This window comes from Macaca thibetana, chromosome 1 (assembly GCF_024542745.1).
Source record: "Macaca thibetana thibetana isolate TM-01 chromosome 1, ASM2454274v1, whole genome shotgun sequence".
NCBI classification, from domain to species: domain Eukaryota; kingdom Metazoa; phylum Chordata; class Mammalia; order Primates; family Cercopithecidae; genus Macaca; species Macaca thibetana.
Genome location: NC_065578.1, coordinates 26,941,565 through 26,966,814, shown reverse-complemented (window position 1 = coordinate 26,966,814; position 25,250 = coordinate 26,941,565). Strand labels below are relative to the sequence as shown.

At 40.5% G+C, this 25,250-nt stretch overlaps 2 protein-coding genes across 10 annotated transcripts in view; both read left to right on the top strand.

Annotated features, from left to right (window-relative positions):
* RPA2 (replication protein A2) overlaps positions 1-25,250 on the top strand; it is a 342,664-nt gene that overhangs the window by 224,168 nt on the left and 93,246 nt on the right. The gene's annotated exons all lie outside the window — the stretch shown is intronic.
* Positions 1-25,250, top strand: part of EYA3 (EYA transcriptional coactivator and phosphatase 3) — a 118,965-nt gene that overhangs the window by 64,399 nt on the left and 29,316 nt on the right. For all 9 annotated transcript variants that reach the window (XM_050795000.1, XM_050795058.1, XM_050794992.1 and 6 more), the window contains 5 exons: positions 7,249-7,334; positions 11,376-11,559; positions 13,871-14,010; positions 20,624-20,707; positions 24,870-24,959. In XM_050795000.1, the coding sequence (XP_050650957.1) occupies positions 7,249-7,334; positions 11,376-11,559; positions 13,871-14,010; positions 20,624-20,707; positions 24,870-24,959 (584 nt within the window). The remainder of the gene's footprint in view (positions 1-7,248; positions 7,335-11,375; positions 11,560-13,870; positions 14,011-20,623; positions 20,708-24,869; positions 24,960-25,250) is intronic.

The following is a 25,250-nucleotide window of genomic DNA, read 5'->3' as shown; positions in this document are numbered from 1 at the left end:
CAGCTTACTGCAACCTCCACCTCCTGAGTTTAAGCGCATCTTCTGCCTCAGCCTCCTGAGTAGCTGGGATTACAGGCACATGCCACCATGCCCGACTAATTTTTGTATATTTAGTAGAGACGGGGTTTCACCATGTTGGCCAGGCTGGTCTCAAATTCCTGACCTCAAGTGATCCGCCCGCCTCGGCTTCCCAAACTGCTGGGATTACAGGTTTGAGCCACCGTGGCTGGCCTAGACTTTATTTTGTATTAATAATTTTAGGTTTACAGAAAAATTGAGCAGATAGTACAGAGAGTTCCCATATATCCCTCCTCCTGCACAGTTTCCCGTTATTAACATCTTATGTTAGTATATTAAACTTGTTATAATTAATGAACCAGTATTAGTATATTATTATTAAGTAAGTCCGTTGTTTATTTGGATTTCCTGTGTTTTTATATGATGTCCTTGTTCTGTTCCAGGATCCCATCCAGGATATTACATTACATTTAGTTATTATGTCTCCTTAGGCTCTTCTAGACTTTGTAGTTTCTCAGACTTTTCCTTGCTTTTAATGACCTTGACAGTTTTGAGGAGTCCAGGTATATTTTAAGATGACCCACTCTTAGAATTTGTCTGATTTTTTCTCATGATTATGATGGGGTTATGGATTTTAAGGAGGAAGGTCCCAAAGGTAAGGTGCCATACTGTCATCATCATTTATGACTCTTGATATTGACCTTGATTACCTGGTTGAAGTAGTGTTTGTCAGTTTTCTCCATAAAGTTATTCTTTCCTCCCTTTCTGTACTGTATTCTTTAGATAGAAGTCACTATGTGCAGCCCACAGTTAAGGAATCATGCTGCCCCTTCTTTAGGGTAGAATATCTACATAATGTATTTGGAATTCTTCTGCCCAGATTTGTCTCTTCTCCCCAATTTGTTAATTTTTTCAGTCATTTGTTTATGGACTCATAGATATTTAATTTATACTTTGGGTTATAATCCAATACTACTTTATTTATTTTGTTCCAGTTTGGCCGCTGGGAGCTCTTTCAGTTGGCTCCTATGCCTTTTGACATACTCCCATTTTTAGTTTTTGGTTGGTTTTGGTTTTTTTTTCCCCCCAGCACTTCCTTACTTCCTGGCACTACAAGATGCTCCAGGCTCATCTTGTATATTACCTATTCAAGCCCTATTAACAACCTTTTTTCTTTTTAAGGAGTCCTGGTTCCTTTTATTGGAAAGAATGGTATTCAAAACCAAGATCTGGGCTTCCAGCCTGGGCAACATGGCAAAACCCCATCTCTACAAAAAATATAAAAATTAGCCAAGTGTGGTGGTACATGCCTGTAGTCCCAGCTACTTGGGAGGCTGAGGTGGGAGGATTGCCTGAGCCTTAGGAAGTCGAGGCCGCAGTGAGCTGTGATTGCGCCACTGAACTCCAGCCTGGGTAACAGAGTGAGACCCTGTCTCAAAAAAAGATCTGAGCTTGAGGGATGCTAATTGCTACTGGGGTGTCAGTGACATTTATTTTAGGCTCTCTCAGCTGACAGAGCAAAGAAATATATGTGGATATACTAACCTATGTAAATACACATATCTATAACTATTTCTGTATGTTGTAATCTGTATCTGTGTTAAGTTAAACATGAGTTCTTACTGATTTCTTGAGCTCTGATCCATTATTACATAGATAATTCTATACCCGATCCCTTGTTGATCTGTAAATCTCCACTCCAGCAATAAGAATCTTTTAGGGGCCGGGCGCGGTGGCTCAAGCCTGTAATCCCAGCACTTTGGGAGGCCGAGACGGGCAGATCATGAGGTCAGGAGATCGAGACCATCCTGGCTAACACGGCGAAACCCCGTCTCTACTAAAAAAAAAACAAAAAACTAGCCGGGCGAGGTGGCGGGCGCCTGTAGTCCCAGCTACTCCGGAGGCTGAGGTAGGAGAATGGCGTAAACCCGGGAGGCGGAGCTTGCAGTGAGCTGAGATCCGGCCACTGCACTCCAGCCTGGGCAACAGAGCGAGACTCGGTCTCAAAAAAAAAAAAAAAAAAGAATCTTTTAGGCCGGGCGCGGTGGCTCACGCCTGTAATCCCAGCACTTTGGGAGGCCGAGGCGGGTGGATCACAAGGTCAGGAGATCGAGACCATCCTGGCTAACACGGTGAAACCCTGTCTCTACTGAAAATACAAAAAATTAGCCGGGCATGGTGGCGGGCGCTTGTAGTCCCAGCTACTCGGGAGGCTGAGGCAGAAGAATGGCATGAACCCGGGAGGCAGAGCTTGCAGTGAGCCGAGATCGCACCACTGCAGTCCAGCCTGGGCGACAGAGCCAGACTTCGTCTCAAAAAATAATAATAATCTTTTATTAGAAGATTTTTATTGTTTTGATTTACTAAGCTCCTTGTGGGGAGCAGTGCTTGCAAATAGAAGGCACTCAATAAATATTTGATAAAGGATTAAGTGAAAGAATGACCCACTTTGGCCATCAGTTTTAACCAAAATGTGTACAGCTTCTACTGGATCAGGAATTGTCATTTATATTAGTCACATACTGAGAGTAAGTTTTAGGAACCCACCTGTCAACCTTTAGCAGAAAATAATGATTTTAGGCTGGGCGTGGTGGCTCATGCCTATAATCCCAGCACTTTGGGAGGCTGAGGTGGGCGAATCACTTGAGGTCAGGAGTTTGAGACCAGCCTGGCCAACATGGTGAAACCCCATTTCTACTAAAAATACAAAAATTATCTGGGAGTAGTGGCAGGCACCTGTAATCCCAGCTACTCGGGGAGGCTGAGGCATGAGGATCGCCTGAACCCAGGAGGCAGAGGTTGCAGTGAGCTGAGATCATACAACTGCACTCCAGCCGGGGTGACAGAGTAAGAGTGCGTCTAAAAAAAAGAGAGAGAGAAGAATGATTTTGCCCTTCATGCTCAGTGCACACAAGATTGATGTATATGAATCCCACAAATATTTATTGACCATCACCTGCTGTATGGCAGGTGCTTTACTAGATGCTGGAGATCATAAGACAGCAGGATTCTGCCTTGTTGGAGCTTACAGACTAGTGGGGTGGGAGGAGAAAACAAGCAAGTAAATACATAACAGATTTTGAACAGTGCTCTGAAAAAAAATTTGCTGTGATTAAGAGAACAGAAAAGGTCTTGGTTTTAATAGAGAGGTCAAAGAGACCCTCTTTGAGGGAGTGAGTCATACTGAGGAGCCATCATGCTAGGAGGGCAAGGGGGGTGGAGAGAACAGTCTAGGCAGAGAGAACAATATTGCAAAAGTCCTCAAATGATAAAGAGCTTGTCTGGTTTTAAGTAACTCAAAGAAAACCAGTATGAGCAAAAGAGGTAGAGTGACATGATCTAAAATTAGAGAGGTGGGTAAAAACTAAATCTTGCACAAACTTTTATGTGCCATTAATGCTTGAATTAACCTTTTAACTTTGTAGCACTGTCACTTAGTGCAGCTGAGCCACTTACCATTCTGTAACCGTGGTATTCTGTTCAAAGCTGTATCTGTATATTGTCTATATTAAGTGGACATTTAATGGGGCCTGGTTCTCAAAAGTGTTGTCTTTCAAATTTTTGCAGCTCCATTGTCAAAACAGGAGTGACGGCTGTCCAAAAACAGTTGACCATGCCATTAGCATTTGGAGACCTAGCAGCCTTTAAATATATAGTAATAGGAGCCACCACTTGAGTTTTACTTGATTATCTAAATTTGTTGTTTTTGTTGCATAGTTCATTGTTGCTGCTTTTGTTTTTAAACCTGCAATTGATTATTATTTTTGCAAAACACACACACACACACACACACACACACACACACACACACACACACAGACACGATCTATATTTTTTAAAAAGTGCCTGGCTTTTTAGTCATAGCTGTATATGGTGTAGGGCAGGCAGTGGTTGTGTACATTTTTAGGTGAGTTTGTCTTGGGTTCTATGGTGGTTATAAGGGCCTAAAAAAATTACTTAATTATTGACTAACTTCCCTCACTAGAATTTAAACTCCTTGAGGGCCAGGACTTTGTCTTACTATTTTATCCTTAAGTGGCTGAAACGGTTTCTAGGCACATAGTTGACCCTGATATACTTAATGGGTTTGCTGAATGAATGAGTGGCACATGTTAGAAATAGTTTGGCTTAGTTGGAGAAAAAAAGTGTTATTAAGCCCTGTGAACTTTCTGGGTCAGCAGACCAAGATCCTCTATAATAGAAACCAACTATTGCTCAGAGAAATTTGTGATTTTAGTAAAGTACTTGTTAAAAACTCAGAGTTCTATCAAGCCAATCAAGCCATTAAACTTTCTAGCAGGAATGAGAGTCCATGGCCAGTTGTTTTTAAGGTCTACCATTTTACCTCCAGTACAATTCATTAAGTGGTTTGAAAATTGTTGAATTTCTAAAACCACCTTGTCAATCAGAGTACATTTTTCCCCATTTATACAGAGATCAGATATGACTGAGTTGTACCTCCCACCATTATTAAGTTATGGAGAAGTGGCCGGGCATGGTGGCTCATGCCTGTAATCCCAGTACTTTGGGAGGCTGAGTCTGGTGGATCACCTGAGGTCAGCAGTTCAAGACCAGCCTGACCAACATGGTGAAACCTATCTCTACTAAAAAAAATACAAAATTAGCCGGGCTTGGTGGCACATGCCTGTAATCCCAGCTACTTGGGAAACTGAGGCAGGAGAATTCTTGAACCCGGGAGGCAGAGGTCGCAGTGAGCCAAGATTGCACCATTGCACTCCAGCCTGGGCAACAAGAGTGATACTTGTCTCGAAAAAAAAAGAAGTTATGGAAAGAGTAGGACAGAATTAAAGATCAATAGGTGAAAAAGAGGATTGTATGCTAGGACCAGGGCCAGAAGAAAACTGAACTAAAAATGGACTTGCTGGGGAAGATAAACTTAAAATATTAAATCGATTCTTTATTTTATTTCCCACCTTAAATCACCTATGTTCAGTCTGTTTTATTGCCGGCCTGCCTAGTATATATACCAATAACAGCATCTGGAAACTATTCAAAATTATTTTCCCACAAGAATGATTAAAACCATTTACAGAGACAGTTACCCTGTGTATTGTCATGTTTTGGCGCTTCCTCTTAGAAAAAAAAGGATGGGTTAAGCCACAGTAGAAAAGAAGGTGAATATTGGTTGAAAGAAAATACCATCTGTAAAGTTAAAAAACCTATTTCATTTAGTTGTTATGTTTAAGAAAGTAAGCCCTTAAGAGTCCTTTAGTTCCCCTGAAGCAAAGAGTACTGTAGAAAATAAAGTTACTCTGGGTAGTTAGGAAATTTGTTTTTGTTTTTGTTTTTTAAATTTTTTTTAATTTATTTTTTGAGATGGAATCTCACTCTGTCACCCAGGCTGGAGTGCAGTGGCGTGATCTCAGCTCACTGCAACCTCTGCCTCCCGAGTTCAAGTGATTCTCCTGCCTCAGCCTCCTGCATAGTTGGGATTACAGGCACGCACCATCACACCTGGCTAATTTTTGTATTTTTAGTAGAGATGGGGTTTTACCATGTTGGCCAGGCTGGTCTCAAACTCCTGACCTCAGGTGATCCGCCCACTTCAGCCTCCCAAAGTGCTGGGATTACAGGTGTGAGCCACCGCACACCTAGCTGTAGTTAGGAAATTTGAACCCTAGCTTTGCTGCTGACCCTGAGGAAGAAGCACTGGATGAAGAATTGGGAGATCCAAGTTGTCATTTTGGTTATCTTCCATTAGTTTTGCTGTTGTGGACAAGTTACTTTAACTCTTCTTTGTCCTACGTTCTTCATCTTAAAGCTGAGGTTGCAGCAATAGCTATAACTGAACTTACTCTCTTCTAGATTGTCTTCTAAGCAGAGTACCCTTAGGGAAAGGGATGAAAATTCTCTCATTTTGACCAGAGAGCACTGAAGTTTCTGTTCCATTTGTTCTCCTGCCCTGTTCTCAATGGAAGTTTTCTTACTAATTTTCCCTCTGGGGGCTTTGTTGTTAATGGGACAGGTAGTCAGTTAGGTCTGCCTGTAGGAACCATGTCTAAGTGTGTTTATGATAAGTGAGGAGGACAAGGAGTTTGAGAACAGTACTGATAATGTCAGTTACATTGTTCACCTGAGAAAAGTCACTGTGGTTAATGCTGGTCATTGAGATTTTGATTAAAACCCTAGTAGAGTGAACCTATGATAGAAGCTTAAAACTTAACCCAAATTACTTGTCTTTTATTTTTATAGTTTTATATGAATGGGAATCAGCATTTTCTTTCTTTCTTTTTTTTAATTTTTTTTTGAGACAGAGTCTTGCTGTGTCACCCAGGCTGGAGTGCAGTGGTGCGATTTTGGCTCATTGCAACCTCCACTTCCTGGGTTCAAGTGATTCTTGTGTCTCATCCTCCTGAGTAACTGGGATTACAGGCCCATGCCCACCATACACAGCTAATTTTTATATTTTTAGTAGAGATGGGGTTTCACCATGTTGGCAAGGCTGGTCTCGAACTCCTGGCCTCAAATGATCCGCCTACCTCGGCCTCCCAAAGTGCAGGGATTATAGGCATGAGCCACTGCATCTGGCCTCAAATTACTTGTCTTAAGACAGCCCAAGTAGCATGTAAGGTACATTTTTACCTGACCAGAGTAATATTTAATATTTTCTGAGTTTTTCCAGGCTCATTGCTAAAGTCTCTAAATGCCACATCATTGTGTTTATTGATCCACATTAGTAATCTATTATTTGAATAGAACTCAAGAAACAATTCTAAATGCTTTGGAATTTGGAGGACCAGCTCTGTTTCTCCAGTAATTATGTTGTATTAGGAAAGGCATAACTTGGGGCAAGTGACAGGAAACAATATCACAGTGTAAGATTTACCAGAGCTCTACTGCTTTACAGTAGATCACATTGCAGGTGAGTCATTTTTCAGCCTCTGGAGAAGATGGACTGGAGGAACTGGATTTAGCTGTGATTTCATTGATATTATTAGTATGAGTTGTGAATTGTATATTTATCCTTTTAGGCCTTTAGTAAGAAGAATTGAAGACTCAAGTTGAAACAGAAAGATGTTTGAAGTGTTTTGTTTTTAACCAAGTATAAATGTAGCTACCCCATGCAAAAAAGCAAAATGAGTGTTTGCTTCCTTTGCCAGTGTTGTTTATCTCCTTATAAATCTGTTTACTTAAAACACATCTATTTTCAGTTTCTTCTGACCTTTTACATAATATCTTTAATATCTTTTAACCCCATCAATCCTCTAGCTTCAAGCACAAATGCCAGCCTGATATCTACTTCTTCTACAATTGCCAATATTCCAGCAGCAGCAGTAGCCAGCATCTCAAACCAGGTATGATGCTACTTTTGTTCATCCTGTTTGATAGAGTTCATCTAGCTTACTCTTTCTTCTTTCCATGGTCAGTTTGCCTATCTAAGAGAAAACCAGGAAGAGTATGGGCTGTGGAGACTTTTTTCTGGATACCTTCAGAACTCAGAGCCAGGATGGTATCTTAGGCTACTGTCTAGTTTTTGTTGTTCCTCTGCTGAGTCTCTCTAGAATATGGTTATGTCTGTTCCTTGTAAGTGTTTGTCTTCACTTCCTACTCTGCCTCTACTAGAATGTAAGCTGCATGAAAGTAGGGATTTATTTTTCTATTTTGTTCATTTACATATTCCCAGAGTATAGAAAAATGCCTGCCGCTTACATCAAAGGCACTTGATAAATATATATGGAATGAACAACTCATTATTAATTTTTTGTGGTCTATTCTTGATCACCATTATATTAACTGTGCTTAGGAGATCACTGGTAACACCTTCAGTGTTCTAGAGTTTTTTATTTTTGTTTTGATTTGCTGTTTTCTCTACAGCAATTATCATCACCACTGTCTCCTTGGATCTTTTCCTGGCTACAGTTAACATTACTATTCTGGTTCTTATTTTAGTATTATACTGTTTTTGCTTTTTTTTTTTTTGTTTTGTTTTTTTTTTGAGATGGAGTCTCACTCACTCTGTCGCCCAGGCTGGAGTACAGTGGTGCGATCTTGGCTCACTGCAACCTCCACCTCTCAGGTTCACGTGATTCTCCTGCCTCAGCTTCCTAAGTAGCCGGGACTATAGTCATGTGCCATCATGCCCAGCTAATTTTTGTGTTTTTAGTAGAGATGAGGTTTCACATGTTGGCCAGGCTGGTTTCAAACTCCTGACTTAGAGAGATCTGCCCGCCTCAGCCTCCCAAAGTGCTGGGATTACAGGCGTGAGCCACTGCGCCCAGCCCTGTTTTTTCTTTTAGTCCACAAATATTTATTGAGTTCCCACCTGTGTACCTGGTATTTTTCTAAGGACTGTATCTTTCCCTCTCGTAGCTCTTCTTTTTGACCCTGTCTTTGAATGTGGACAGTCTCTATTTAGTTTTTCCACGTGTTAATTACTTCATTCACAGGAATGTTTAACCACGTAATGTCCATTTACTGTTGCCGAAGATTCTAATCCTCCCTCATGATATTTACAGGCTTCCAACTGATTGACATTTTTTTCTTTAATGTCTTGCTGTTTCCCTAAATTCAACGTATCTAAAATCAGACTTTTATTGCAGCCCTTTTTATGTCTCTTTGTCTTCCAGAAGTAAAACCACTTTTCCCTGACTTCTTAATTCTCGTCAGTGATACTATGTTTTTCTTAACAAACATAGGCCTAAAACCAGACAAGATATCTTCCATTATTTTTCTTACAACCTTACCCAGTCTGGTCATTTCTCAGAACCTTTGAGAAGAATTTCTTTTCCTTTTTGCTGTCATCTCCCATGTTTTGGTATTTTCTCCTTTAATCCTGAATTACCATGGTTAATTGCTCATTTTATTTCCAGTTTTTTCCCCCTTGTGCCTGTTCATTCTCTAAAATACTCTCATTAATTTTTTCTAAATTCTACTTTTTATCATGTTACTGACCTGCTCAGAATCTTTTCATGTGTTTTGTTTGTTTGTTTGTTTGTTTGTTTTGAGACGGAGTCTCGCTCTGTGGCCCAGGCCGGAGTACAGTCGCGCAATCTCTGCTCACCGCAGGCTCCGCCTCCTGGGTTCACCTTCTTTTCTCCTTCTTTCCGTGTTTTTATTGTTGGTTTGAATTTGAGAGTCCCCATTCCCTATTCCCTAGCCCACAAGCTATATACTATTGCCTGAAGAATCCAAGTCTCATTACTTTACCAATCATTCAGGCCTACAGAAGTCCTTTGTTTCAACCAGACTCAGCATCTGTGGTCTCTGAATAAAATCTCTTCAGAGCCTATTCATGTTCTTACTTCCTCTGCCTATTAATCTCAGAAAGCTTCTTCACCATCACACTCTACAGTGATAGTTGTCTGTTCTGTATTTCAATCATTTGAGATATATTTTATTGACATTTTGTTGTCTGTCTTCTCTCCTGCTAGATTTTTAACTCCATTGAGTTCTGCTAGTGTGACTTACTCTTTTCTTTAATATTTCCTTCTTCTGCCCATGCACAAATACACACATACATAGAATTATATTTGGTTTATAAGTAGAGATACCCAGTGACTAATTAGAAATAATTTATCTGATCAGTTAGCTTTTTCTTACTTGCCACCAATATCAGTGTCAATGGATTAGGTGTGTATTTGAGCTGTCATACCCAGTTTTTTTATAGCTTTATTAGGGAGTAGTTGACATACAGTAAACTACACAGATTTAAATTGTACAGTTTAGAAAGTTTTGCCATATATGTGCCTATGAAACCAAAAGTTTTATCCCAATATTTTAAGGAAACTTTTTTTTTTTTTTGAGACAGAGTCTTGCTCTGTTGCCCAATCTGGAATGCAGTGGCATGATCTCAGCTCACTGCAACCTCTTGTCTCCCAGGTTCAAGCGATTCTCATGCCTCATATTCCCTAGTAGCTGGGACTACAGGCACACGCCACCATGCCTGGCTTATTTTTGTATTTTTAGTAGAGGCTGGGTTTCGCCATGTTGGTCAGGCTGGTCTCAAACTCCTGACCTCATGTGATCTGCCTGCCTCAGCCTCCCAAAAGTACTGGAGTTACAGGCCGTGAGCCACTGTGCCTGGCCTTTTTTTTTTTTTTTTTGAAATAGTGTGTCACCTAGGCTGGAGTGCAGTGGTGCGATCTTGGCTCATTGCATCTTTTGGCCCCCCTGGGCTCAAGTGATCTTCCCACCTCATCCTCCCAAATAGCTGAGACCACACGTGTGCATCACCATGCCTGGATTTTTTTTATTTTTTTAATGTTTTTGTATTTTTAGTAGAGAGAAGGTCTCAGTATTTTGGCCAGGCTGGTCTCGAACTCCTGAGCTCATGAGATCCTCCCATCTCAGCCTCCCAAATAGCTGAGACCACAGGTGTGCATCACCATGCCTGGAATTTTTTTTTTTTTTTTTTTTTTAATGTTTTTGTATTTTTAGTAGAGAGAAGGGCTCACTATTTTGGCCAGGCTGGTCTCGAACTCCTGAGCTCATGAGATCCTCCCACCTCGTCCTCCCAAAGTGCTGGGATTATAGGCGTGAGCCACTGTGCCCAGCCAGGAAACTATTTTTAAAGAAAACCTGATTGTTTTAGGTAGATAATCAGATTGTTTTTTGTTCGTTTTGTTTTGAGACAGGGTCTCACTCTGTCACCCAGGCTGGAGTGCAGTGGTGCAATCTCAGCTCACTGCAGTGTCCGCTTTCCAGGTTCAAGCGATTCTCGTGCCTTAGCCTCCCAAGTAGCTGGGATTTCAGGCATGTGCCACCACGCCTGACTAATTTTTGTGTTTTTAGTAGAGACAGGGTTTCACCATGTTGGCCAGACTGGTCTTGAACCCCTGACCTCAAGTGATCCACTCACCTCGGCCTTCCAAAGTGCTAGGATTACAGGCATGAGCCACCGCACCCAGCTGATAATCAGTTTTTAAATTAAGACACTTTAATGTAGGAGATGTGCTTTTTTTGTTTGCTTAAGTTTAAGTTTTGTTTTGTTGTCCTTAGAAGTGCTATTATCTAGTGCAACAGTTTGTAAACCTTAGAGTAGAATCTTTCCCTCAAATTCTGTGCAGAAATGTGGTACATAAAATTGGGGGAAGAGGCTGTTAGAGTAGAAAAAGGGACACTGTGTGTATGTTTATGAGAGTAAAGAGGACCCTTCCCTCTCAGCATTCTCCTCATTCCAAGCCTGCTCCTGGGACATCTCTTGACTCTTAGGTTTCCACAGAATGCATTTTGAAAATAATCAATTTAGATTGGAGACTGTTAGATAGGTAAATGAGAAGTCAAGTTAATGTTTTAGGAAAATAATTATGAATAAGAAAGAGGGAGAAGAAAACCTCTTGTGTTGAGATTAATGTATGCTCTAAGAGTCTTGTTTTCTTATTTCCTTTGGCCTGCAGGATTATCCCACCTATACTATCCTTGGTCAGAATCAGTACCAGGCCTGCTACCCCAGCTCCAGCTTTGGAGTCACAGGTCAGACTAACACTGATGCAGAGAGCACCACATTAGCAGCAACCACATACCAGTCGGAGAAGCCTAGTGTCATGGTGCCTGCACCTGCAGCACAGAGACTTTCCTCTGGTAAGCACTGAAGCTCTGAAAAATTTGGCTTAAGGTCACTTCATCCAACAGGTGTTTTTAGGCAATGGTAAGGATGATTTTGTTCTGGCTTAAGTCTGTTGGCTTTCCCTCTCAGGCGAGGAGTATTGGAAGCAGACTATGAGTCGTTGGTAGGTTTAATGTATACCTGATGCTGAGAACAGAACAGAAAAGTATCAAGAACTAAAAGACTGTTTCTAACTCTTACTCTGCCCTCCCTGTAGCTTTAACCCATTTGTCACAGGGAGCTTCAGCATGTTGTAATATTTTGTAAAAGTTGGAGGACTCCAGTTTTAGTCTTGTGCAGGTTTTGAACTGCTGCTAAGGCCTCAGAGCCATAGTTCTTTCTATGTCCTGGATCCCTTTAAGATTCTGAGGAAAGCAAGTCCTTTTCCCTCAGAGAAATACATACAATTTAACCTACAATTTCAGGAGGTTCACAGCTCTGAAATGCATCAATAAATTACAATGTCCAACTTAAAAACCTTTGACATAAAAGCTTAGACACACATTTAATAAACATATGTATACATACTTTATATTTAATGAAAATTTGGTAGTTGGCTTTCACATCATGTGGTTCAAGGAAAGCACTGTTTATCATTGGCACTGATGCATGTTTAGAAACAGTGCTATATGGCCGGGCGCAGTGGCTCAAGCCTGTAATCCCAGCACTTTGGGAGGCCGAGACGGGTGGATCACAAGGTCAGGAGATCGAGACCATCCTTGCTAACACGGCGAAACCCCGTCTCTACTAAAAAAACACAAAAAAATTAGCCGGGCGAGGTGGCGGCACCTGTAGTCCCAGCTACTCGGGAGGCTGAGGCAGGAGAATGGCGGGAACCCGGGAGGCGGAGCTTGCAGTGAGCTGAGATCTGGCCACTGCACTCCAGCCTGGGCGACAGAGCGAGACTCCGTCTCAAAAAAAAAAAAAGAAACAGTGCTATATAACAAGTGAACAGTTTTCTGTGCTGTTCACCCTCCCAGTCTAATAAGTGGACATACAAATGGTCGCTACTTCAAACTTACATAAATTTGAAATAATTACCAGTGTTGATTAAAAACTAAGCTTTTAAAGTCATTTTTCTAAATATCTTTGTTATTTTAACAATTTTAACTTTTGAATAATGTAGAATTTCAAACATAGAGAAAAGTTGCAAGGCTAGTGTGGTGAACACTTACATCCATCATTCATCTTCAACATATCAACTTATAGACAATTTTGTTTCAGGTATACATCATCCAGTTCCCTCCCCAGATTCCAGGCATTGTTCTCTAAACAATAAGTACGGTACTCGTTAACATAACCACAATGGCATTATTCCATCTTTGAAAGTTCAATACTAATAATATCTTAATTTTTTATTATCAAGTACCAAAATGTATTTGTATTTCCAGCTTTCTCATAAATGTTACGAGTTTTGTTTCTCTTTTTGCTTAAAGTAGGATCCAACCCATTCCAAAATGTATACATATTTCAAAACAACATGAAGCATATACAGTTTTTATCTCATTAGTAAATAGAAATAATAAATAAATAGAAAATTTGAGGGAGGGAAATTAGGATCCAAATAAGGACCATAAATTGTGATTGGTGGTTATGGGTATTTTGTGTTTCATCTCTATTTTAACCTATAAATCCTCCCATCTCTTTTTCTCCCCCTTGTAGTTTGTTTGTTGAAGAAACTGGAGTGTTGATCCTATACCATTTCCCAGTCTGAATTTTGACAGTTATATCCTCATAAGGAGGTTTAGCGTGTCCTGCTGCCTTCTGTATTTTATTTTAAATTGGTGAATAAACAGTTGTTTTCAACTGTTAGCAATGTATGGAAACATTTTTGGTTGTTACACTAGGTGTGGGGGTGCTTCTGGCATCTCGTGGGTAGATGCTAAGGATACTGCTTAACCAAACATCCTATAACATACAAGACACCCCCCCACAACAAATAATCATCTGGTCCAAATGTCAGCTGTGCCAAGTTGAGAAACTCTGATCTACAAGTTTGACCGTGAAGATTCAGGTTCAGCTTTTTCTTGACAAAACAACTTCATTGATACTTTTTTCCATCATGGGGTAAGGATATAAAGTCTGGTTATAATTTTTCTGATGTTAGCCAGCGCTGATGCTCAGTGCCTAGATGTACACTTCCTAATTGCTTACATAAGGTTTAGCTTTCCAACCTTTATCCCTGCATTATGACTCACAAGGGCAGAGAGTCCGCTAACCCTCTTCCTACCCTGATTCTTATAGCCTATGACTCCTGACAGCATATGTCTCACTTTTTCTTTCCAGGAGACCCTTCTACAAGCCCATCTTTGTCCCAGACTACACCAAATAAAGATGCTGATGATCAGTCCAGGAAAAACATGACTAGCAAGAACCGGGGCAAGAGGAAAGCTGATGCCACTTCTTCCCAAGACAGTGAATTAGAAGTATGAGAAGAAACCCATTTGAGTTACCTGCTTTGTTTTTTCTCACTTCTTAAGTTTATCAAAAATGTTTTTGAAGCTCACAGAGATAATGTAGACTATGTTATGTGCCCTTTAATTCCTGAGCAAAATAAACTGAATTGGCCATGTAAAAAGAAAAATGCAAAAAGAACAAATTATTCTGTATATTCCAGAAGAGAACAGAAATAATTCATCATATTTAGAAAGCAGAGGGAATTACAAGTCATGTCATACTGTTCTCTATTTAAAATTGTAAAAGGGTCAGGTGTGGTGGCTCACACCTGTAATCCCAGCACTTTGGGAGGCCGAGGCAGGAGGATCGCTTGATATTAGCCTAGGCAACATAGTGAGACCCCCCATCTCTAAAAATATATATTAACAAAAATTAGCTGCACACCTGTAGTCCCACCTGCTTGGGAGGCTGAGATGAGAGGATCACTTGAGCCTGGCAGGTTGAAGCTGCAGTGAGCTATAATCGGGCCACTGCACTCCAACCAGGGCAACAGAATGAGACTCTGTCTCAGAAAGAAAAGAGAAAAGAAAAGAAATTTAAAAGGAAAGGACTAGAGTGCTTTTAGCCAAGTTTCTGTAAGACGCAAACAGATCTGGTAACTTATTAATGAGACTAGCACTGATTTATTCTGTAGTGTAAGTGCTATATGAGTTTATTATGGACATACATTTGACTTCATCATTAAAGACATAAAGGTCATGCAGAGTGCTAAAAATAGTGAAGTTTTGTATTTTTGTTTTCTGTTTTCAGTTTTTCTATAGTGCTATTATTTAATGAGGGGAAAATATATATTTAACTATGAATCCATTGATAAATGCTCTTAAGACACAGGTGAACTGAGGCTGTATTTGAAGCCTCTCTTTCTCTTTTTTTCAGAGGTTTGGAGTGAAGAAGAAAGTAAATTTTTGATATATTTCTTAGGAAAAACTGAGAACTCATTTTTTAATTGTCTAAAATATACATAAAATTTACCATTTTAGCTGTTTTTAAGTATACAATTTAGTGTCATTATACATTCACAATATTGTATAACCATCACCACTATGTATTTCTAGAACTTTTTCATGATTCCAAATGAAAACTCTGTACCCGTTAAGCAATACCTCCCCATTCTCCCCTTCTTCTAACCTCTGGTAACCTCTATTCTACTTTCTGTCTGCGACTGCCTATTCTAGATATCTCATATGAGTGGAATCATAGAAAATGTATCCTTTTGTGTCAGTCTTATTTCATTTACCATAATGGCTTTGTTTGTTTGTTTGTTTGTTTGTTTTTGGGATGGAGTCTCGCTCTGTCGCCCAGGCTGGAGTGCAGTGGCACGATCTCGGCTTACTGCAACCTCTGCCTCCCAGGTTCAAGTGATTCTCCTGCCTCAGCCTCCAGAGTAGCTGGGATTATAGGTGCACACCACCACGCCTGGCTAATTTTTGTGTTTTTAGTAGAGACAGGGTTTCACCATGTTGGTCAGTCTGGTCTCAAACTCCTGACCTCGTGATCCGCCCACATTGGCCTCCCAAAGTCCTGGGATTACAGGTGTGAGCCACCACGCCCTGCCTACCATAATGTTTTTAAGGTTCATCCATGTTGTAGCACGTATCAGAATTTCATTCCCTTTTATGTCTGAATATTTTATTATATGTGTATACAGCATTTTGTTTATCCATTCATCTGTTGATGGACACTTGGGGTTTTTCCCTTTGTGCTATTGTAATGCTTCTTTGACCATTGGTGTACAATTATCTATCTGAGTGCATCTTATCAGTTCTTTTTGGTATATATGTAGGAGTGGAATTGCTGAATGCTATTGTAATTCTGTGCTCCACTTTTTGAGAAACCACCAAACTATTTTCCGTTGTGGCTGCACGGTTCTATACTCTCACCAGTGATACATAAAGGTTCTAGTTTGTTCACATCCTCACCAACATTCATTATTTCCCATGTTTTTGATAATAGCTATTCTAATGGATGTGAAGTGGTATCTTATTGTGGCTTTAATTTGTATTTCTCTAGTGCAGTGGCACGATCTTGGCTCACTGCAACCTCTGCCTCCCAGGTTCAAGCGATTCTTGTGCCTCAGCCTCCCAAGTAGCTGGGATTACAGGCGCATGCCACCACGCCTGGTTAATTTTTGTATTTTTACTAGAGATGGGGTTTCACCATGTTGGCCAGGCTGGTCTTGAACTCCTGACCTCAGGATATAGGTATCTCATATAAGTGGAATCACAGAAAATATATCCTTTTCTCCCAAAGTGCTGGGATTACAGGCATGAGCCACTGCGCCCTGCCCTTTGCCCAGTTTTAAACTGGGTTGTTTGGTTTTTCATTGTTGAGTTGTAGGAGTTCTTTATATATTCTATATTAATATTCTAGAATATTCTAGATTATTAATCCCTTATATTAATCAGATATATAATCTTCAAATATTTTCTCCCATTCTGTAGGACATCTTTTCACTCTCTCAGTACTGTCCTTTGAAGCACAAAAATGTTTAATGTTTAGGAAGTCTGATTTCTATTATTGCTGTGCTTTTGGTCTAATACTTGTTTCTTTTTGTTTTGTTTTCTTAGTGTAATACTTAATACAAGGTTATGAAGATTTTTTATGTATTTTTTCTGAGATTTTCATCGTTTAGCTCTTAAATTTAAGTTCTCCATTTTGAGTTAATTTTGTATGTGGTGTAAGATAATGGTCTAACTTTATTATTTTGCATATGGATATCCAGTTTTCCCAGCAGTGTTTGTTGAAACGATGTTCCTTATTGAATGGTTTTGGCATCCTGTTAAAAATTAACTTATGATGTTGGCTGTGGGTTAAATACTAAAAGAAGGTAAAAAAACTAAACTAAAAAAAGAAAAAGAAAAATTGATCATATTTGTCAGGCTTCATTTCTAGACTCTCAGTTTATTCCATTCGTCTCTATGTCTGTCCTTACGCTAGTACCACACTGTTTTGGTTACTGTAAGTTTTGAAATCAGAAAGTGTGAATCCTTCAACTTTGTTCTATTTCAAAACAGTTTTGGCTATTTGGGGTTAGATTTCGTAAGAATTTTAGAATGCAATTTTCTATTTTTTTAAAAACTACTATTGGGATTTTGGTAGGGATTGCATTGAATTTGTAGATTGGTTTGGGTAGTAGTGTCATCTTTACAATATTAAGTCTTCTAATCCGTGAACATGAATGTCTTTCCATTTATTTAGCTATGTCTTCTTTAATTTTCCTCAGCAATCTTTTATAGTTTTCAGTGTATGTGTCTTTTGCCTCCTTGGCTAAATTTATTCCTAAGTATTTTATTTTTGATGCTATCACAAATGGAATTGGTTTTTAAATTTACTTTTCAAATTATTCATTGCAAGTATATGGAAATACAGCTGATTAGCCGGGCGCGGTGGCGCAATCTGTAATCCCAGCACTTTGGGAGGCTGAGGTGGGTGGATCACAAGGTCAGGAGTTCAAGACTGGCCTGACCAACATGGTGAAACCCCATCTCTAGTAAAAATACAAAAATTAGTTGGGCATGGTGGCAGGCGCCTGTAACCCCAGCTACTCGGGAGGGTAAGGCAAGAGAATTGCTTCAACCTGGGAGACAGAGGTTGCAGTGAGCCGAGATCGTGCCACTGCACTCCCGTCTGGGCAACAGAGCAAGACTCTTGTCTTGGGGGGGGGGAATAAAGAAATACAGCTGATTTCTGCATGTATTTATTAGCTTTAACAATTTTCCCTGGGTTATTTAAGGTTTTCTACATATAAGATCATGTCAGCCAGCCAGGCGTGGTGGCTCACGGCTGTGATCCCAGCACTTTGTGGGCAGATCACCTGAGATCAGGAATTTGAGACCAGCCTGGTCAACATGGCAAAACCCTGTCCCTACTGAAAGTACAAAAATAAAAAAAAAATTAGCCCAGCCTGGTGGTGCACACCTGTAATCCCAGCTACTTGGGAGGCTGAGGCAGGAGAATCGCTTTAACCTAGGAGGTGGAGGTTGCAGTGAGCCCAGATTGCACCACTACTCTTCAGCCTGGGTGACAGAGCGACACTCTTTCTCAAAAAAAGAAAAAAAGATTATGTCATTAGCAAAGAGAGATAATTTTGCTTCTTCCTTTCCAAATTGGATGTCTTTTTTCCCTTTCTTGCCAAATCTCTGTGGCGAGAACTTCCAGTACTATGTTGAATAGAAGAATAGAAGTGGTAAAACCAGACATCCTTGTCTTACTCTTGATCTCAGGAGTAAAACTTTCAGTCTTTCACCACTAGGTATAATACTAAATATGGACCTTTTTTTTTTTGGAGATGGAGTCACGCTCTATTGCCCAGTCTGGAGTGCAGTGGCGTGATCTCAGCTCACTGCAACCTCTGCCTCCCAGGTTCTAGCAATTCTCCTGCCTCGACCTCCCGAGTAGCTGGGATTACAGGCACGTGCCACCACACACGGTTAATTTTTTGTATTTTTAGTAGAGATAGGGTTTCACCATGTTAGCCAGGATGGTCTTGATCTCCTCACCTTGTGATCCGCCCACTTCGGTCTCTCAAAATGCTGGGATTACAGGAGTGAGCCAGCGTGCCCGGCCGGTTATGGATTTCTTATGTATGGCCTTTATCATATTGATAACATTCACTTCTATCCCTAGTTGATTGAAAAAATACTCAAGCTAGGAATAGAAAGGGTGTTGAATGTTGTTAAATGCATTTTCTCCATCAGTTGAGATTATCATGTAGCTTTTTCCCCCTCTGTTCTATTAATGTGATGCATTACTTTGCGTAATTTTTTTTCCAGTAAGCCTTTTGCACTCCTAATTAGTTTTTTTATGTTGAGTGAACTATCCTTACATCCTTATGTTCTGGGAACTAATCTCACTTGATTATGATGTTTAATTCTTTTTTCTTTTTTTGAGACAGAACCTCACTCTGTTGCCCACGCTGGAGTGCAGTGGCACAATCTCGGCTCACTACAACCTCTGCCTCCTGGGTTCAAGTGATTCTCCTACCTCAGCCTCCCTGCCTCAGCCTCCCAAGTAGCTGAGACTACACGTGTGCACCACCACACCCGGCTAATTTTTTTATTTTAAGCAGAGACAAGGTTTCACCATGTTGGCTGGTCTCAAACTCCTGACCTCAGGTGATCTGCCTGCCTCAGCCTCACAAAGTGCTGGAATTATAGGCATGAGCCACCATGCCCGGCCATGATGTTTAATTCTTTTAATATGCTGCTGAATCGGTTTACCTCTATTTTGTTTAGTTTTGTAGATGTGTGGTTTTTGGGGTTTTTTTTTTTTTTTTTTTTTTTTGAGACAGAGTCTCACTTTGTTGCCCAGACTGGAATGCAGTGGTGTGATCCCTGCACACTGCATCCTTGACTTCCCATGCCCAAGTGATCCTCCCGCCTCAGCCTCCCAAGTAGCTGGGACTACTGGCATGCACCACCGGAACTGGGTAATTTTTATGTTTTTTGTAGAGATGGTGTTTTGCCATGTTGCCCAGGCTGGTCTCAAACTCCTGGGCTCAAGTGATCTGCCTGCTTCAGCCTCTCACAGTGCTAAGGTTACAGGTGTGAGCCACTGTGCCTGGCCTGTTGAGTATTTTTATATTGATTTTCACAAGAGATGTTGGTCTGTAGTTTTCTTACAGTGCTTTAGTGTGACTTTGGTATCAGGATAATGCCAGTCTCATTGCATTAGTCAGGAAGTATTCCCTCCTCTTCCATTTTTTGTAAGAGTTTAAGGAGGATTCGTGTTAATTCTTTAAATGTTTGGAAGAACTCACCATTAAAACCATCTTGTCCTGGACTTTTCTTTGTTGGGATGTTTTTAATTATGCATTCAATCTTCTTACTAGTTACAGCTCTTACCAGATTTTGTATTCCTTCTTGAGACAGTTTTGGTACTTCATGCTATGTATTTCTAGGAATTTGACCATTTCACCTGAGTTTCCCAATCTTTTGGTATACAATTGTTCATAGTATTCTCTTGTAATCCTTATTTCTGTAAAACTGGTAGTGATGTCCCCACTTTCATTTCTGATTTTAGTCATTTGAATCTTCTCTTTTTTTTTCCCCTTAGTCAATTTAGCTAAAGGTGGTGAATTTTACATTTTCAAAGAACCAACTTTTTGATTTTTTTTGATTTTTGATTTTTCTCGGTTGTTTTTATAGTCTTTCTTTTATTTATCTCTGCTCTAACCATTGTTATTTCCTTCCTACTGCTAGCTTTATGTTTATTTTGCTCTTTTTCTAGTTCCTTAAGATATGCAGTTAGGCCATAGATTTGAGATCATTTGTCTTTTTTAATGTATATATAAAATACATATATGTATAATATATTCGTATATATAAAATAAGCTATAATTTTTCCTCCTAGTACTGCTTTCACTGTATTCCACGAATTTAATGTTTTATTTCTGTTTTCATTCACCTCAAGGTATATTCTAATTTCACTTATGATTTCTTCTTTGACCCATTGGTTGTTTAGGATTGTATTGTTTAATTCCTACATATTTATGAATTTCCCAGTTTTCTTTCTGTTATTGATTTCTAGTTTCATTCTGTTGTAATTGGAAAATATACTCTTTTTCATATTTTCTTTCCTCAGCGGGTATTTCTATGGGACTTGGATGAAACCATCATCATCTTCCACTCACTTCTTACTGGATCCTATGCCCAGAAATATGGAAAGGTAATTTGAGTCTTCTTTGTTGTAACTGTCCCTCTTCTGACTATATAGTCAGTCCCTCTTCTGACACATAACTGAAATTATTTCTCTGCTACCCCTGTTGGCTGGCTTTTTACTTTCCATGTAAAACTTCAACAAATGGCTTGCAAATAGCTTGTATTAGGCAGGCTACATGGTTAGGCAGAATTGATGGTAAAGCTAGAAACTACTAGAACCAGTGCTGAAAGCTGAAGTTGTAGGAGAATGGCATTTTGTAAAGATTAAAGTATAGAAATGAGGCTCAAAACAGAGCAGAGTCTCAAGATTATATTAATAAATTCCAGAGACTGATGTCTTATTCCTTAACACACTTTTAACAGCCCAAATTGAGCATTTTATTTAGCTAAATATATGCCAGATATATATAAGTAAAATATATAGATAAAATATCTTTCTAAAATAGATTACATCCCTTTTTAAACTAAATACACCAAACAAAACCTGTTATATCTTCAGTGTACATATGAGTTTTAACAGAAGGATGGGCTGTTTTGAGACTATTAGGCTGTGTATTTCTATACTAAATTACCTCCAAGCTTATGTTTTTCAGTTTCTATGAATAAACTTTATACAGATATCTGCCCCCCAGCCAGGTGCAGTGGCGTGCATCTGTAGTCTCAATTACTGAGGAGGCTGAGGTGAGAAGACTCCTTGAGCCTAGGAGTTCGAATCCAGCTTGGGCAACTTAATAAGACCCCATCTCTAAAAATAAAAATATCTGCCTCCTTTGCCTGTCCTATTACTTCCAGTTATTTCATATTGTTACTAATGTTTTTGTTAGGAGGTGTGTTTTTTTGTTTGTTTTGTTTTTGTTTTTTGTTTTTGAGACGGAGTCTTGCTCTTGTCACCCAGGCTGCAGTGCAGTGGCATAATCTCTGCTCACGGCAACCTCTGCCTCTTGGGTTCAAATAATTCTCCTCCCTCAGCATCCCAAGTAGCTTGGGTTACAGGCGCCTGCTGCCATGCCTGGCCAGTTTTTCGGGGTTTTTTGTTTGCTTTGTTTTGTTTTGTTTTTTGAGACGCAGTCTCGCTCTGTCGCCTGGGCTGGAGTGCAATGGTGCGATCTCGGCTCACTACAAGCTCCGCGTCCTGGGTTCACACCATTCTCCTGCCTCAGCCTCCCGAGTAGCTGGGACTACAGGTACCCACCACCATGCCCAGCTAATTTTTTTTTTTGTATTTTTAGTAGAGATGGGGTTTCACTGTGTTAGCCAGGATGGTCTCAATCTCCTGACCTCATGATCCACCCACTTCGGTCTCTCAAAATGCTGGGATTACAGCCGTGAGCCACCACACCCAGCCTTAATTTTTGTACTTTTAGTAGAGACGGGGTTTTACCATGTTGGCAAGGCTGGACTCAAACTCCAGCCTCAAGTGATCTGCCCGCCTCGGTCTTCCAAAGTGCCAGGATTACAGGTGTGAGCCACTGTGCCTGGCCAGGAGGTTTTTTTTTCTTTTTCTTCTCCTGAGATGGTATCTCACTCTGCCATGCAGACCTGGAGTACAGTGGCACAAACACAGCTCACTGCAGCTTCGATCTCCTGGGCTAAAGCAATCCTCCTGTCTCAGTCCCCCAGGTGTCTGGGACTACAGGCACATGCCACCATACCTGGCTAATTTTGTTTTATTTTTGTAGAGATGGGATCCAGCCTCTGTTCGTATTTTCTGCAGGCTTTTAGTGTCTAGTCTGGCATGCTGACATAAGCTGATAAGCTATATAACTAAACTAATTATAAAAATATACAGGCCAGGCGCAGTGGCTCACACCTATAATCCCAGCACTTTGGGAGGCCGGGGCAGTTGGATCACGAGGTCAGGAGATCGATACTGTCCTGGCTAACATGGTGAAACCCCGTCTCTACTAAAAATATAAAAAATTAGCCGGGTATGGTGGCGGGTGCCTGTAGTCCCAGCTGCTAGGGAGGCTGAGGCAGGAGAATGGCATGAACCCGGGAGGCAGAGGTTGCAGTGAGCCGAGATCGCGCTGCTGCACTTCAGCCTGGGCGACAGAGTGAGACTCCATCTCAAAAAAGGTGTGTGTGTGTGTGTGTGTATAGAGAGAGAGAGAGAGACCAGGCATGGTGGCTCTTGTCTGTAATCCCAAATGTGCATAAAAATTTTATATATTGGTCAGGCATGGTAGCTCATGCCTGTAATCCCGGCACTTTGGGAGGCCAAGGTGGGTGGATCACCTGAGGCCAGGAATTTGAGACCAGCCTGGCCAACAGGGTGAAACCTCATCTCTACTGAAAATACAAAAATTAGCCGGGCATGGTGGCACGTGCCTGTAATCCCAGCTTCTAGGGAGGCTGAGGCAGGAGGATCACTTGAACCCGGGAGGCGGAGGTTGCAGTGAGCTGAGATTGCACCACAGCACTCCAGCCTGGGTGACAGAGCGAGACTCCATATCAAAAAAAAAAAGGAGTCTCGCTCTGTCACCCAGGCTGGAGTGCCATGGTGTGACCTCGGCTCACTGCAAGCTCCACCTCCCAGGTTCACATCGTTTTCCTGCCTCAGCCCCCCAAGTGGCTGGGACTACAGGTGCTCACCACCACGCCCAGCTAATTTTTAGAATTTTTAGTAGAGATGAGGTTTCACCATGTTCGCCAGGATGGTCTTGATCTCCTGACCTCATGATCCACCTGCCTTGGCCTCCCAAAGTGCTGGGATTACAGGTGTGAGCCACTGTGCCCGGCCAAAAAAAATTTTATGTATTTACATATACACATAATATCATTACATGAAAAACTTTTTTTTTTACATTATAAACAAACACTAAGCTTCATGGTGAAATTTTTGGCTTTGACATTTAAGTTCACCTTTGAGGTGAAGAAGATATAATGGGAAGAGCACAGGACTGGGAGTCAGAAGATCAGAATGTGAAAATACAATATATATATCTTGTATTATATGTATCATTATATAAAATTTATATTAAAATAATATATTAATGTAATAAGTATATTTATATATGTGAATGTATTTACTTATATAGTGATGTAATTTATATAAATTATATATCACTGTGTATATATAATGTATATATCTTATATAAATATATACAGTGATATATATGTGTATAAATACACGCGCACACACACTAACATTTTGAGACAGAGTCTCACTGTGTCACCCAGGCTGGAGTGCAGTGGTGCAATCTCAGCTTACTGCATCCTCCGCTTCCTGGGTTCAAGTGATTCTCCCACCTCAGCCTTCCAAGTACCTTGGACTACAGGTGTGCACCACCATGCCCAGCTGTTTCTGTTTTAACTTTTATAGAGACATGGTTTCACCATGTTGCCGGGGCTAGTCTCAAACTCCTGGGCTTGAGCAGTCCTCCTGCCTTGGACTCCAAAAGTGCTAGGATTATAGGCATGAGCCACTGTACCCAGCCAAATTTTATTTTTTGTGGAGACGGGGGTCTTGCTTTGTTGCCCCAGCTAGTCTAGAACTCCTAGCCTTAAACAGTCTTCCCACCTCAACCTCCCAAAGTGTTGAGATCACAGGTGTGAGCTAGCTGCCTTGCATAGCCAGCATTGTGTCTTTTTAAAAACATATTTTCTGGCTGGGTACAGTGGCTCACGCCTGTAATCTCAGCACTTTGGGAGGCCCAGGCGGGCGGATCACAAGGTCAAGAGATCGAAACCATCCTGGCTAACACGGTGAAACCCCATCTCTACTAAAAATACCAAAAATTAGCCGGGCATGGTGGCAGGCACCTATAGTCCCAGCTACTCGGGAGGCTGAGGCAGGTGAATGGCGTGAACCCAGGAGGCAAAGCTTGCGGTGAGCCCAGATCATGCCACTGCACTCCAGCCTGGGTGACAGAGCGAGACTCCATCTCAAAAAAAAAAAAAAAAAAAAAACGTATTTTCTGTCCTCATTTATCTCTATGAAACTACTAATTTCTAGAAACTAAGGTCCTGAAATTTGTAACTGTCCATACCTTCTCTATTTTACAATTGTAGATTCTCATAACTGTGAATGAAATTGCATCAATGATAGTTTGAAGCACAGTTGGGAACTCATGTGTTTTGGCCTTGACCTAAAATAATTTTGAAATTTGAAGATAAGAACGAGGACTGTGACTACCAAGTCAAGCTGATTTTTTCTTATTGTCTTCTAGGACCCAACAGTAGTGATTGGCTCAGGTTTAACAATGGAAGAAATGATTTTTGAAGTGGCTGATACTCATCTATTTTTCAATGACTTAGAGGTAAGTATTTTAAATTGTTTCTGTGCTTCAGTGAGACATTTTATTCAATAACTATTTAGAACTTTTACTTATTATATTTAGAAAATATGTGGTTAGATAGGGTGGATATGGAGAGGCCAGCTGGCCACTAAGGCATACATACATAGTCTTAGAGAAATAGTACTTGTGGTTGAGTCACCACGGTTTTGATTCTGACCTTCAATTTTATTAGCTCAAAAATTTGATTTTTGTTAGTTTATTTGAAGGTGATCTAGTACTAGGGGAAAGGCCAACCCATCAGGCAAAACACTG